Raw genomic sequence first — 14,940 nt, 5'->3', positions numbered from 1 at the left:
ATGGGAGCAGCGTGCTGTGCAGGAGCTGCCGTTGCTGGCTCTGCCGCCTCAGCCGGCCCATCCAGCTTGCTCGACGGAACCATCTACTCGTTTCTCTCAGCCATCCCGATCGCGCTCTACCACTACTACCCGCATATCACACTGGTTCTTGCTACACTGCTGGTGCTGGGCGCTTCGTCGCTCTACCTGCTGCTGATCCTGTTCACGCCGGAAACCAAGACGAGCTCTCCTTCCGAGCTGACATTCCTCTCGACGTCGAGTACAGAGCCGCAGGGGTTACCATTGTTGCTGAAACCATTGGAAAATGGAGGGGTGAATGGGGCGGTGCAGCTGAGCGTGGTGGTACCGGCGTATAACGAGAAGGACAGGTTGCCGACGATGCTGCAGGAGACGGTCGGGTTTTTGGATGCGCTGAAGGAGGGCAAACGGAGTCTTGTGCAGGGCGTACCAAAGGACCAGTCCAACGGCAAAGGCAGCGGTACATCGAATGGGGTTTCCACCCCGACAACCGTCCACTCCGCACTGCACGACCCGCTCACGAGCTACGAGATCATCATCGTCGATGATGGCAGTACCGATGGCACACACGCTGTTGCACTCGATTGGGCCCGCTCCCACGCCTCCTCCGCCGCTGCCTCTACGATCCGCGTAGTGCGCCTCGTCAAGAACCGTGGCAAGGGCGGAGCAGTGCGACATGGCGTCCTGCACTCGCGTGGGCATTTGGTGCTCTTTGCAGACGCGGATGGCGCGACCTCCTTCGGTGACCTCAGCAAGCTGTGCTCTGTCCTCGCGCGTGTCGTTACGCCAGCGGGCCACGGGGTGGCCGTGGGCAGTAGAGCACACATGGTCAAGTCGGATGCCGTGGTGAAGCGTAGCTTTGTCAGGAACTTTCTCATGCACTGCTTCCATCTTTTCTTGACGCTGCTCTTGAGGCCGCCGACGTTGGGCGCCTTGTTGCGGAGGTGGAGAGGGAAGAGTAAGACGAAGGGAAGGGAGGCGTTACCCGTCCAACCGGAGATCAAGGACACCCAGTGCGGGTTCAAGCTGTTCACCCGTCCGACGGCAGCTGTAGTGTTTCCAGCAAGCCACATCGACGGATGGATCTTTGATGTCGAGCTGCTCATCCTTGCCCAGACCAGCTCGGCTCTTGCGCTCCAGCAGCAATTGCCAACCTCCTGCGCGTCCCCTTCCTCGAAGGATAAATCCGAGCCGAAGGAAGAGGACGCAGACGAGTGGCGCGAGCTCAATCGCCTGCCCATCCCCATTGCAGAAGTCAGCGTGCACTGGCAAGAGGTCGGCGGCAGCAAGATCGATCTGGTCAGGGACTCGATCAGGATGGCGTTGGATCTGATTGTGATCAGGGCAAACTACGTTTTGGGCAGGTGGAAGATGCCCCCTCCCGCGAAGTAGGACGTGGCGGGAGTGGTTGTATAGGTGTGATGCGGAAATGATAGAGTGGTTTACGTTGTGAGAAACAGGGTGTGCGGATCTGTGATTGCGCGACATACACACACTCTCTTTCGTCGCTGTGTACGTGTCTCTTTGTGGGATCTTGTCCCTGTTTCTGAGTGCCAACTGTATGGGTGCCTTGGTCCCAGTGCTCTCTCTCTCTGTTTAAACAACACACGTTCTTTCACACGCGCACAACCTCTTCGTGAAGCGCTGCAAAGCATACTATCATTCGAAACCATATCCAAAAACGAACAACGAGCATAGATTCATCTACGCATCTAAGCCAGCGCACCAAGCGGATCGTAAGGCGGCAAGCGGATCGTCTTGTCATCGACGCCCTTGACAAACAGACTCCAGAGGTCCTTGGGGATAAATTGCTTGCTCACTACCACCTGGTAGTTGAACTCCTCGAACCACTTGTCGCTCATAACCATGAAGCCCTTGTCGTTGCCGACACCCGCCTCGCCCCAGCTGTTCTCGACCCTGTAGCGCTCGACCTTGCCCGTGCGGTCGTCGATGTGGACAGCGGTGATGACCATGGCATGGGTCATGGACGATTCGCCGAGCTCGATGCGCTGCGCCTTGGACAGGCCGAGTGTGATGTTGAACGCCTCCTCGTAGCCGAACAGCTCCGGGTTCATGATGCCGGTGGTCTTGTCCGAGAACTGGCCGACGTCGCAGCCGAAGAAGACCGGGTGGCCGGCCTTGATGGAGCCGACGACGGCTTGGCGCATGACGTCGACGGTGGTATTGACGTAGCTGATGGGGGTGCCTTCCCAGACGTTACCGAGGCGCTCGACGGTGATCAGCTTCCCCGCCGGGTGGCGCGGGTCGTGGATGAGCGAGCAGCGCTCCTTGTGGTCGAAACTGCCCGTGTAATCGGCGAGGAACCTCTTGGGCGTCGAGCGCACCGTGATAAACTTGCCGTGCTTGTTGCGGTAGTTGTACGTAAACTCTTCATCGGGCTGCGGCGGCGTTCCGAGCGAGATGACGAGCAGGCGGTAGACCTCTTCCATCTGCTCGTCCTTGCGTGCGCGCTGCGCCTGTTGTACGGCACGCGCCACCTCGTGCGTCCGCACCGTCTGGCCCAACTTGCGCTCGACGTCGTTCTTGATCTGTCGCAGCTCGAGTGTGTATTCGCGCAGCTTAAGCGTAACGAGCCAGTTGATCTGGTTCGAGTAGCTCGAGTTGTAGCTCTCGGGAAACACCGACTTGGGCACCACACCGTACTTTTCCAATAGGTTGGCTACCATGTCCCACTGCCCGCCGTCGTTGGTGGGAGCCGTCTTGAGGAAGCCAACAACACGCTGGTCGAGTGCTTCGTCAGCAAGCTCGATCATGTTCTCGAGGAAGTAGTTGGACTTTTCCAGCTTGTCCCAGAAGCTCAAGTAGCTCTGTGACAGCTCGAACTCGTCGAGCTCCAACACTTTGGCCGCCTGGTGACGAATCACGTTGCACGTGGCAAAGAGCCAGCAGCGGCCGGAGTTCTTCTGGTTCACCACGGGCTTGACCTCGTAGGGGATGGCATGTGAAAAGACATGCTGGCACGACACCTCGACGGTGCGCTTGTGCAGGCTTGCGTTGATGGCGGCGTTGTGCAGGGTCATCTGCGCCAGCCGCGCCGCCTGCGTTGACAGCGCCGAGTCCTGCCAGTGCGGGAGTGACTTGAGCGAGATGCCCGGTGCGCGGTCGGCGAGCGCAAGCGTGGTCGAGGTGGCAGCGCTACCGCCGAAGCGCTGGAGGGTCTCGGCCTGGATGCGCGCGAGTCGGTCGGCAGCATGGTGGTTGAGCGTGCTCGAGCCTTGCGCGGTAGCGCGCGACGAGTCGCCGCTGGCCGTGTACCTGGCCGCCTTCTCGTCAAACGTCTCGCTGCTGGCCGCCTTATCGGCAGCAACCGGCTTGGATGCGGACGAACCCATGGTCGGTGTCTATGTCGGTGATCCTGTGTGCGGATGTATGTGGGTTTCGGGTGGGTGTCAGAGACTCGAAAAACTGTGAGTTGGGAAGGAGCAGGTCGAGGTCTAATCGGTTGTGGAGAAGAGAGCAAAGTGGGGCAACCCCGATGTGACGACGAAGTATATAAGTACAAAGGCTACCAGACTACACCGAGACGAGCTGCTGCTGTGCTTGCTATCTTGGAATGGGATGGGCCGAGTCACGGCACAGCTTCACGAGGTGACACGCACGCCAAAAAAAGGAGATAACGAGCACTCATGCAAGGTGTGTGTGGGGGCAAAGCACTGTACAGCGGAGCGAACTGAGCGCGCCGAAAGCGGCGGCATCCCACCGGCCAACTCGTCAGCAGGGAGGGACGCTATCTCACAATACAAGTACAGGGTCCACACGAGCAAAGCAGAGCGGCGGTGCACGTCCATCTCGGAAGGGGCTCGACCGAATACCGATGCAGCTCGTCCAGCTCAGCACAGCAGGCAATAGATACATGATTAATGCATTTGCGCGACCTTTGCGGTCATTGCGCTTGCTGTTGCAGACCCTGCTCATCGCGGCGGTTTCGCTTCAAGCTCAGCCGCCGCAGGCAGCGATAAGGCAGAATTAGCCCGGGTTCGTGCTCCAGCTCTCACACGAGCACGGCCAAGTGCGCGGCCCCCCTTTTTATGGGGGTTTTTTGGGCTTGCCGGGGCAGAATGAAAACCGCAGCCGGCACGCGCGTTGATCCGCGGCGCCGCCTCAAGTTGGGCTTCAAGATGCGTCGAGTGTGGTGGACCCTGGCGCCGAATCACCGAATGGCAATCGACGCTCACTCGAGGATCGTGATCGGGACTTTGGTCGTCCCAAAACCCTGATCCCGATTCAACGCTTTCGCATTCCTCTCCTTTGGAGGTCCCCCACTGCAATCTCCCCTGGTCTTCCAACCCTCACTCACTCGACTTCGAACGACGGTATGCACGAACGATAGATTAAAATGCGTTGAACGGGGAACAGAGACAGAGTATATACAGACTGCAGAGGCGATGAGAACCAGAAAAAGCCTTGTGGCCGTTCAAGGCGTCCTAACAAGACACTCTTTCTAGCCCAGCCGAGCCGCAGTATGGAAATCACGTCAACAAACGAGTCAGGATGTTGGCCTCGGTCTTGGAGACACGGTCGTAGATCTCGCGCACGTCGTTTTCCGAGACACCCGAGATGTCGACGAGCATGTAGGCGGTAGCCTTGTGCGAATCCGAGTGCTGCTTGTCGACGTTGAAGGAGCCCAAGATCTCGTTGACTGCACGCAGCGAGCCGGGCTGGTTCTGGTGGACGTAGCAGATACGAATCACACGCGAGTCGGCCTCGGTAATAGCACGAAGGTCGACCTCGGGGAAGTTGACCGCGCCAACCGAGCCGCCGTAGTTGATGTAGCGCACCAGGGCGTCCGAGACCTCGATACCGATCATGCGCTGCGCCTCTTCTGTGCTTCCACCAATATGGGGCGTCAGCATCACGTTGGGTAGCTTGCACAGCTCGGAAGCCCAGCTGTTGAGCTCGTTGGAGAAGGTACCAGGTCCCGAGGCGGCGGGCTCCTTGGGGAACACGTCGACCGCCGCACCGGCCAAGTGGCCGGATTTGAGGCCCTCGACGAGCGCAGGAATGTCGACGACGGTGCCTCGTGCGTTGTTGATCAGGTAAGCTCCCTTCTTCATTGCCTTGATCTGCTCGGCGCGGATCATGTTCTTGGTCTCGGGCAGCTCGGGAACGTGCAGCGAGACGAAATCGGCGAGGCCAAGCAGCTCGTTGAGCGTCGACACCTGCCTGGCGGATCCAAGAGGCATGAGCGGCACCACATCGTAGTAGATGACCTGCATACCCATCGCCTCGGCGAGAACCGAGAGCTGCGATCCAATGTGTCCGTACCCGACGATTCCGAGAATCTTGCCTCGCACCTCGTAGCAGCCCTTGGACACCTTGTTCCAGGTACCGGCCCTCATCTCGTTGACGCGGTCGCCGAGCTGACGCGACAGGCTGATCATCTCGCAGATCACGAGCTCAGCTACGGAGCGCGAGTTGGCAAACGGAGAGTTGAAGACGGCGACACCGGCCTTGGCTGCCGCCTCGAGGTCCACCTGGTTGGTGCCGATGCAGAAGCATCCAACGACGAGCAGCTTGTGTGCCGCGCGGAACACTTTGGCGGTCAGCTTGGTCTTGCTGCGGATGCCGATGGCGTGGTACTGTCCGATGTTCTGGATCAGCTCATCCTCGCTCCAAGCCTTGGTGTGGAAGTCGACCTGGTAGCCCTGCTCCTTGAGCATCTTGACCGCCCCTTGCGAGACGTTTTCAAGCAGCAGGATTCGGATGTCTTCCGTGTCAAACGGCGTCAACAGACGTGGTGCAGAGAGGGGCACCGACTGCGAAGTCGCACGCGCGCGCACGTGGGGCGGTGAGAACGAGGCGGGCGGCGAGGTGGAAGGGTGGATCGAGGTGCCGTTGGCGAGACGTTGGGCACCGGCCTGGGCGGCCATCATGGCCGAGAACGAGCCGGTGTTGGCAGGCGGCGAGAAGCCGGCGCGGTGGAAAGCCTGTCCGTGTGTTTCCGACATGGTCGATGTGTGAGGATAGGATGACTGCTTTTGAGGGGATAGCAAGACGTCCAAAGCGAAGAGATGGTGGTTGGGCAACAAGGTGATGAGCGGCTTCGTCTGCGCAGCAAAATGCTGAACCGCCTAAGTCCTGGTCACCGACAGGAATCAGCTGTACGCGCTCGAGCCTGCCTCAGCTTTCTCAAACACACCGAGAGCCTTTGCAGCGGTGGAGTGTGACTCTGACTTGACAAACAATCGATTTCTTCCAAAATCACCAAAATTTCATTTCGCTTTCAGTGGCGCGTTGGCCTCGCCTCGCTGTCTCAGAACAGGCTCAGCAGGGGCCCGCCTCATTCCGTCAAAGTTGCCTGTCTGCGTAACACTTTCCCACGAATCTATTTCCGTTGGCAACCGCAGTTAGTCAAGCGTGCGCTAACAAAAGCTGAATGTTCGGCCTGGAGGAGGAGAGCTAGGAGGCCGGAGACCTGTGGTCTCGGCCCAGTGACTCGAGCGGTGCCTTCGGACCTAGCTGCAGATTCAGCATCCTGCACGTCTGAGGACAACGTGCAGATTTTTTTTGCATTGCAATCACGCCCTTTTTCGAAATCGGAGAATCGGAGAATCGGGGATGCAAAGCCAAAGGGTGTCAGTTGGCAGCCACAGAACCTAACAGTCCCTGAGAATTGCTCATTAGCTGTCAGGTTGTGCCCGTGGTTCTTCGCTTTCTATCATCAGACTCCAGAGGCGCCTTTCTGCCGCCGTTCTCAGAGCCGACGTCGAGTGCTCCTAGGGATGCAAGCGATAAGCAGTACTTACTCTGTAGAGATTGCGAAGAGCAGGCGACGTCGCAACGGGAGGATTGCAGCTGAAAGCGATCCGAGCACGGCAAAGAGAAGCGCTTCCATGGAATAGCGTGGGCAAAAGTTTCCGCCTGAACAAGGCGGACAATAGAGGTTGATGAGGTCGTTGGCATGTCCTTGTTGCAAATTTGATTCTGTGATCTTGCTTCAGTTTTGATCTGCGATAAGTAGCTCGGAGTCTCAAGACCATTGCTCCGTTTCTTCACCTCCATCCTCTTCTGCTTCCAACCATGAGCGGCATATCTCGTCTGCTACGTTGGGCTCCCTGCTTCTGGGCCGTTTCCAGACTGGTGAGCAGCTCCGGTCAGACTTCAAGATCTCAGCTGCTCAGCAGTCAGTCCAATTATGAGTACCCTTCTGCTTCTGGCGACCTGCTTCACACCCTTAGCTTTCCCGCTCGTACAGTTGTCAAGCACACCAACGTCCCCAGGCCAGCACCGACTCGTCCCAATTCTCGCTTATCTACGCCGACTGGTTCCGAAAGGTCGAATGCTTCTGCAGCAGAAGATAGCAGTTCAGCTTCATCATCGCTGAGCCTCTTTAGCACTCGTCGCCCTCTCGTACACGACGGCTGGCAGTGGGAAAACCCGGACAGGCTGCCCATTCGCGTGGTCAACAAAGCACTCTCGATCACAAGCGTAATTCTCAGCCAAGTCCGAGGCGTCTGCTTCGGCCGACCACTTCCGATCGAACTACAGACTGGGATCCTGGTTGCTGTGCGCCACCCCGTCCGCAAGTACGGCAGCTTCAGTGAAGGAGACATGCTCCTCGTTTCCAAGCACTGGCACAGTCTCCACCGGCGACATTTCTGGCAGAAGCGCTGGCTCAACCTTAGGCCAAATGTAGCCCAGTGGTCTTCCATCGCCGAACGCATCCAGGCTCTGGCTAGAAATGCGGACGTCATTCACAACGTCAAACTCTCCGGGGTTCTGACCGACATTCAGCCCGTCACCCTCCAGCAGGCTCTTTCCAACTGTTCCGACCTGGCACATATTGCCAACAGCACTGTCTACAGAATTAAGATCGGAAAGCTCGACTACCTCAACGAGCTGCTTCTTAAGCAAATCTTGCTCCACCACCAGCGACGCATCCGTCACTTTGACTTCCCAGCTGGAGAAACGCCGTTCTTCCTCGGGCGACGCTCTCTGTTTGCAGGTTCAGTGCTGCTGCTGCCCGAGGTTCGCAGGATCACGGTCGATATCACAAACACAGAAGAGGTGCAGCTTCTCGAAGATATGCACGGCAACAGTGCAGCTATCGTCTCGGTCTTTATCGCCGAGCTTATCGGAACGCACCATCGCGAGCAACAGAGACAGGTTGAGCTCCGAGTCTTGTGCATGCCAGAGGTCAGCGAGGAAACTGTGCGTCGAATTACGCAGGATCATATCCTTCTGGCTGACCAGATCTACGACTTCACCCGGACAATGCTCGGGAAAATTCCGGGTCTTAAGTTAGTCGCGTCTTTCCAAGGTCCACTCGTAACACAAGCTGCGTACAACCTTGCCGTGCTGTGCTCTTGGGCCAGAAGGAGCAACATCTCACTCATCAACGCTTAGGATTTGAACTGCAAATATTGATCGCATAGGTAGCGCATTGTGTCTGTCAGAATTATAGAAAATCGGACATACAGGCCACATTGATCGCCATGAATACTACGTAGGTTGAACATGAGGAACGTCGAGGCGATCGTACTGGAAAGTCGAGTCCTGCAGTCCCCGAACAGTTGTCGGGGACAACTTGTTCAAGCTCCTCCTCGACGTATGAAAGACTCCAGTAGCGTACATGGTCCTGTGAACAACGCTGTACGGCTTGCCTTGGAAGCCCAAGCCATCCGCCGTCACTTCGGGGCGTCCAAAACTCCAAACAGTCATGGTGGAACCCTTATACTGTGGCAGCCACAACAAGTTCTGGTGGAAACACAACATCAAAGGAGGTCCACTGTCGAACGTGACCAGCTTGACGTGCCGAGGGAAGCGGAACGCCTGGTCCATGCGTCTGCTCAGCAGCTTCTGTTCTGCCTCATTCAGGTGGATCGGAATGAACGCATTTTTCCGTAATCCTGCGAGTTGGGACCAGTACGCAATCAGATCCACGATTTGCGGGTCCTCTTGATATCTGTAGCTGTGCGAAACGAGTGCGGTTGAGTCGACTTGCCTCCACGGTCGAGGGGCGACTTGGGTCAAAGAGCCTCGGTACTGCCTCCGGCGGCCAGCCTCTTCTTCGATCTCCTTGCTCGACATTCGATCGATCGAAAGCGATAGTCCAGATGTGCGACGGCGCACCGTGAACCAGAAGTCTCCGCTGGCTTCTGGCTGATGCGCCAGTCTGCCGAATTCTTCCATCGTAAAAGGATAGAATCCGTGCAAGAAAAAGCTGGACAGAGAGTCAGTGTTCAATGGGCCCAGCTCCCACACGCCCACGAATCCAGTGCTCGCTAAATGGGAAAGGAACCGTGGCCTGAGATTGTAAGTAACGAAAAGACGTCTCTGCCTGGAGGATGCGAGCATGAGCAGCTCCTTGGCCTGCGTCCGACGCCAGAACGTGTTGATTGCCAGCACGTCCGGATCCACGAACGTACTCGGCGGTAGTTGGATCTGTTTTGTTCCATCGGCCTGGTGCGCTGCATCTTTATCGGAATCAAGTACTCTTTCTCTCATAGCAGCGATGAAGGCGTCGACCTCAGGATCGGGGTGGAGAACTGTTCGGTAGGTGAAGCCCTTTGTAGCTCCGACTAGCTTTGATGAGCTAGCTTCCTCATCCACTGGTGGCTTCGAAGGTCCAGCAGCCTCCTCTGGTGAAGCCACATGATCGATCTTCTGCGACGGGGTGGCTGAAGCATCGAAAGTCGGAGGCACTTCACTGCCGAGGGGCAATTGCGGTGGCTGATGTTCCAAGATCGGGTTTGCGAGTGCAGGTTGCGTTCGACCGTATGCAGGAAGACCCGCGTGAACGCCGACACGCACGCCGTCTAGCACAGGCAAGTGAGGAGACGGGTGGGTACCGTAGAAGCCCAATGGCATTCCTTCTAGTATAGGCCGATGTTGCGATGTACCCGCTTCGTAGGAACCCATCGGAACGCCTTCGGGTATAGGCGGATGTGACGATGGAACCGTGTCGTGAACCAGCTGAGCCTCTTGTGGCGCGACAGATACCAAAGTGGAATCAGCCAGGATTGCGCCGCGTCTAGTTCCAGAACCCGACCGAAGAGAAGGGAAGCGGGGTAGTGGGTGGGGATGCAAAGGGTCGTTGTATGCCTGGTTAGGCGCTGCATTCACTTGCAAGGGATGCACGCCAAGTACGCCGGGCGGTGGAGCAGACGGGGCGTGGTATCCTCGATCAAGCTGTACATTAACTTGTGAGGCATGCATTCCCCATGCTCCGTGCGTTCGAGCAGGGGCCCGAAGGGCTTGGTGCTGTAGGTATCCGTAAAGATCGACATCCGAAGTGGCGGTAGAAAGGTGGTTGAGGTACTGCTGAAATACCTCCGCATCCTGTGTGGGAGGGACAGGACTGCCACAGACCGCTGCAACCCAGAAAACAGCGAGGGTAATTAGCGTGGACACGACTGTCCGACACAAGCTTTTACGAAGCATGATGGGCATGGCTCTAGGTTGCCTGTCTCTGAAAGTTCGCAGAAGTTAGGAGAAGCGAAGCTGTGAGGGTGAGATTGTTGTTCAGGGGAAAGTAATGCTCGAGGCAACTCTGAATTTATCTCTGCGGTCCTTCAGGAGAAAGCTCTGCTGCTGGCCTGACCCCTTCTGAGCTCCCAGCAAGACCAAGCAACGTTTGATGAAGTGTGACATGGACGTCATACATTCGAGCAAGCCTCGAAAAAATTCACAGCGGATGTGGATCCCAGGGCAGCTAGCCGGTATATCCGATGTGGGCACATGAACATACGGCGACAAGGCACTGCTTTGCAGACTGACGTCGCACGAGCGGTGCTTAGACGAGGAAGCGTTGAAGAAAGACTTTTTTGACGTTTGCGGACTGGAAGATGCTACGAGCCGAAGTAAGAGTTCCGGTTAAGAACGAAGGCAGGAGGCAAGATGCTGCTGTTGTAAGCTGCTCAGGCAGCGACTATGATGTGGGTAAGCGAGAAGAATAGGTATGCACCGCACACCAGTTCGATACTTTGAATGCCGCTTCATCAAGTGGGTCAGTCGAGCTTCGCCTTCCCACATGCTCCCCCTTTCAACAGCTGCTTCGAGTGGTGCTCATCCTCTCTCATCTTCGTCTTCCGGAACTCGGCCCGGTCGTGACACGACTTTGCTCAAAAGCGATCAGCCTTCCAGGAGTTGAGTTCTCACTCTCAACAGGACGCTAACCAAACATAATCACTCTAGGATGCACCGATGTATTGAAAGCGAAGTGGGTGACTACGGCAGCTCTACCTGGCTGGACTTGAAGAAAGAATCGCGCAGACCGTGTACATTCCTAGGAGTCAGCTGATAGAAATCTTGCCCTTTGATCCGGTAGCTGCCTTTGAAGATGAGAAGTCTCCTCTGGCTCACCTCGGGCCCAAGCTTCCACACGGTCACTACTCCGCGAGGGTGCTGCTGTAGCCATCTCAGTCTGCTGTGAAACTCCAACATGTACATCTCCCCATTCGGCTCCGTGACCACCTTGACATGCTTACCCTTGCGATACGCGGCAACAGTCAGTTGAGGTAAAAGGTCGATCTGCTTCTCATCGAGCTTGACGGGATCAAAAGTACGGGATGGAAGTTGAGCTTCGCGCTCCCATCTTCCGATGGCCGCAATGACATCAGGCGCAAACTCCTGAACGACGTACAGGTGTCTGCCGACCACGTACGAGCTGGTCGAGAGGGCTCGCTGAATCTCACCCGACTGGAGCAGTGCTTGGATCTCGGGATGGTGTTCCACCTCCTGAGTCATGACGGACGCATCTATCTGAGCGGTGTCGGGTTCCGCGGCGGAGACGATGAGGGGCAGCTGCTGGTCTGGCTTCACACCGACTTTGCTGATAAGCTCGATCCAGTAGCTTTGGCCTGTGGATTGCGGATGCGCATCCAGATCCAGAAAGTCGGATGCGGAGAAGGGGTAGAAGCCGTAGCAGTACAGGTCCAGGACGCATCGCGAACTGGGTGCCGGCACACAGCCCGAGGGGGCGAACTCCCAAACGCTGACGTGACTGTCAAAGTGCGTGTGGGACAGCCTCTGTGTCTCGGTAAGGTAGATGACGAGCAAGCTTCTCGTGCCGTCATGGGTGCGAAGCAGAACCTGCTTAGCTTTCTTTCTGTGAAAGAAAAATGACCTGAGAAATTGGTCCAGGTTCTTTGGGAACTGTCCGGCGAGCTGTTCCTGACTGCCTTGCCCATGTTCGCTTGCGCCGGAGGTTGTTTCTGGAGATCTGAGACGCTTGACCAGGAGGCTGATCTCGGGATCAGCACGCGTCGACAAGCGGAAAGGAGCACCAGAGAAGAATTTTGGGTCTCGAACAAGCTGTCTCTGGATCTGATCCGCACGGAGCGGCAATTCGAGCGGATCGGATTCTTGACGCTCGCGGATCGCACGTTCTAGCGCGGACAGCTCGGGCTTTCGTTGTTGCTTTCTCTTGCGGACCGTATTGGGAAGCAAAGCGACCGGCAGAAGAGGCCTGGTGGCAGATGGCTCCGTGGGCAAGCTCACCTCGTGCTGATGCGGCTCTGTTTCTTGCACCCCTCGCGAGGATCCAGCTTCAAAGTCGTTGCTCATTTCTCCCACCCTTGACGACATCCCAGCTCGAGGCTCTACGGCTTTGGCTCCTTCTAGCATGGAATGGTGGCTCTGGGGAAGCGTTGGGTGCACACGTCTTGGCACGGGTGCTGAAGGTGGTGCCAACGGGTACGAACTTCCAAAATGGGACATTCCGCTGCTGACAGAGGCGCCTCGTCTGCTACCAACCGGGATCTGGCCTTGAGGTAAGGCTCGCAGTGTCGCAGGGTCGAGATACTGCGCTGAATGGTGAACAAGAACCGGCTGGTACACGATAGTGGGGATGTACGAGTAGCGAAAGCCAGTCAGCTCTCCCTGTGGGCTCAAATAGCTTTGGGGCTGTCCAGTCGCCGGCCAGAAAGGTCCGCCTTGGGACATCGAGGGGGCTCGCGAGCTGTGAATGGGTGCATGAGTGCTAGAGCTGTCCACTGTCACTGCAGGTCCATGGAAAGAGCCTTGAAGATTGGAATGGACACCATCCGATTCTCCAGCTGCCACAGCTTCTTCCGACAGCTCGTTCAGGTCAAAAACCAGCGATCCGGGAGGCGTTGGAGCGCAGATTGATCTGCAGAAGCAAGAAAGGATAAGGAGCAGCTTAACGATCATTGTTGGAGTTGAATGCAGAGTGGTATCGCGAGCTTTAAGAAGAGAGGAAGGCAGAGAGTCAGCCCGTGACACTAGCTTGCTTGTTGTCAAGGAAACTTCGATCTTATATAATTATATAAGGTGTGAGCGGTTGCGGTGCTTAGACAAATGAGCCTGACAGAGTTCACATTGGCAACCTCTCGCACTGGACCACACACGTCCTAGACATGGCCAAAATGAAGCGTTACTTTGCGGCTGTCGCCTTCTTACAGTGTTACGGCTGCTTTAGCATGCCCCATCTACTTCTGGACTCGCAGGTCACACGCACGCGCCACTTGTGTCCTCGGGGTCGATTTGCTCCTTCATCGCGTTTTCACATCGGAACCTACTCCCACGGTGCGCAGGATCTCATCCGATCAAATATGTGGGAGAGACTAGTAGATTGGTTCGTGACCTAGGCCTACGAATAAGAATGAGAGTGACCGGACACCGAGACCATCGTCAAGACCAAAGCTGGAGAACACCGCATCAGCATAATCCTAGAGCTATGGCAGCCCTGCCGTGCTATATTGAAACTTGGAGTTCCGCAAGCCTGGAACCGTGTCCGGTGTCAGCTGGTCATACAATCTGCGACCAAGACGGTAAAACCCCCTGCATATCGTCACCCTCCTTCCCTCGATAGCTGGAACTGCCAGACGGTGAGGACATTTGATCTCGAGGGCCAGTTGAGTCGGAGGAAAAAGCCCAGCATGAACATCTGTTGCTCCTCCTTGCTGAGGACCTTGACTTCCTTGGGTCTGCGAAACTTTCTAGTGGAGATTGCGCCAAAGTCCTTGATCCTCGCCTGTGGGAGCTTGATAGACTTGAGGTCGACTGCAACGTCGATCAGGCTAGCTTTCAACAGTGCGATCAGAACCGACATTCGGGACGATCGCTGGAACACATCAAGGTGGTGGCCCCGTTAGCAGTCGACGTATCTCCAGGATGCGTACCAGTTCTCCGGACTCGCTGAGCTGCTGCATGTCAGGATGGAGGACTGTCGCCTCGAGGATCCTCATCGTCACCACAACCTGCTCCTGCCCTGGTGCGTGGTCTTGACGCTGCTGCTCTACACGAAGCCCAGAGGAGGCTTTCATCCAAAGGCTGCGGACTGAGAAGTTCCAGCCGCTACTACCAAAGGCACGCTGACTGAAGTGGATTGAAAGTCTAAACCAAGCACAAGGAGTCACAGAGGTACCAAACTGTGACGCTGCACCGAATGCGCTGCCTTCTTCTGACGAGGGAACACTTGTGCTGACAACGAAAGGACCCCAGAGATTACACACAAACCGAGCTCAGGTGAAGCACCACGTAGTCAGAATCTGGCAATGACTCGAGAGGCCGCGAACAACATACAGCGTCAGTGCAGCGTAACTGGCTGGTCAGGAGCAGACGGAACATCGTCCCGTTGCAGGAATTTGGAGTCTGATCCTTTCCGCACAACGTACTTGACAGAGCGGAGCGACTCGATGACTGCCGCCTGCACCCCTGTCGAAACGCCCCAGATGCCGCACAAAGCGAGGGGTGAGGAAGGTCGCTGCACGATCTCTAAATTGAGGGACCATATTGTCATGGTGCTTGGGAAAGGGTTCGTCAATCCGAATCTATCTTGTGTGAAGAACTTGACGAAGGTGATGCCGGTGGGCAGTTGGATGGCGAACGCCTTAGAGTTTGCCTTGAACAATCCAGAGCTTGGAAAACGGCTGAGGCCGCCCATCACTAAAGGAGTCATCGGGGACATATCTTGTTCGAGCCGGTTATCGAGGCTGA

General features: G+C 56.5%; 6 protein-coding genes across 6 annotated transcripts; 2 read left to right on the top strand and 4 right to left on the bottom strand.

Moving 5' to 3' along the window:
* EX895_005976 (uncharacterized protein) lies at positions 1–1,410 on the top strand (the record flags this gene model as incomplete). Its single annotated transcript, XM_029886568.1, has 1 exon — positions 1–1,410. The coding sequence occupies one exon, from the start codon at positions 1–3 to the stop codon at positions 1,408–1,410; it is 1,410 nt and encodes a 469-aa protein (XP_029736881.1).
* Positions 1,411–1,730: 320 nt separating this feature from the next.
* On the bottom strand, positions 1,731–3,371 carry EX895_005975 (uncharacterized protein; the record flags this gene model as incomplete). Its single annotated transcript, XM_029886567.1, has 1 exon — positions 1,731–3,371. The coding sequence occupies one exon, from the start codon at positions 3,369–3,371 to the stop codon at positions 1,731–1,733; it is 1,641 nt and encodes a 546-aa protein (XP_029736880.1).
* A 1,137-nt stretch (positions 3,372–4,508) lies between these two features.
* EX895_005974 (uncharacterized protein) lies at positions 4,509–5,987 on the bottom strand (the record flags this gene model as incomplete). The annotated part of the gene is made up of 1 exon (XM_029886566.1): positions 4,509–5,987. One exon carries the CDS (start codon positions 5,985–5,987, stop codon positions 4,509–4,511), a length of 1,479 nt encoding a protein of 492 aa, XP_029736879.1.
* Positions 5,988–7,059: 1,072 nt separating this feature from the next.
* EX895_005973 (uncharacterized protein) lies at positions 7,060–8,385 on the top strand (the record flags this gene model as incomplete). The annotated part of the gene is made up of 1 exon (XM_029886565.1): positions 7,060–8,385. The coding sequence occupies one exon, from the start codon at positions 7,060–7,062 to the stop codon at positions 8,383–8,385; it is 1,326 nt and encodes a 441-aa protein (XP_029736878.1).
* Positions 8,386–8,481: 96 nt separating this feature from the next.
* Positions 8,482–9,849, bottom strand: EX895_005972 (uncharacterized protein; the record flags this gene model as incomplete). The annotated part of the gene is made up of 1 exon (XM_029886564.1): positions 8,482–9,849. One exon carries the CDS (start codon positions 9,847–9,849, stop codon positions 8,482–8,484), a length of 1,368 nt encoding a protein of 455 aa, XP_029736877.1.
* A 1,359-nt stretch (positions 9,850–11,208) lies between these two features.
* On the bottom strand, positions 11,209–12,924 carry EX895_005971 (uncharacterized protein; the record flags this gene model as incomplete). Its single annotated transcript, XM_029886563.1, has 1 exon — positions 11,209–12,924. One exon carries the CDS (start codon positions 12,922–12,924, stop codon positions 11,209–11,211), a length of 1,716 nt encoding a protein of 571 aa, XP_029736876.1.
* Between the last annotated feature and the right edge of the window lie 2,016 nt (positions 12,925–14,940).

This window comes from Sporisorium graminicola, chromosome SGRAM_8, assembly GCF_005498985.1.
Source record: "Sporisorium graminicola strain CBS 10092 chromosome SGRAM_8, whole genome shotgun sequence".
Classification (NCBI taxonomy): domain Eukaryota; kingdom Fungi; phylum Basidiomycota; class Ustilaginomycetes; order Ustilaginales; family Ustilaginaceae; genus Sporisorium; species Sporisorium graminicola.
Note: the sequence above shows the minus strand (reverse complement) of the source record. Positions and strands in the feature narration are given on the sequence as shown.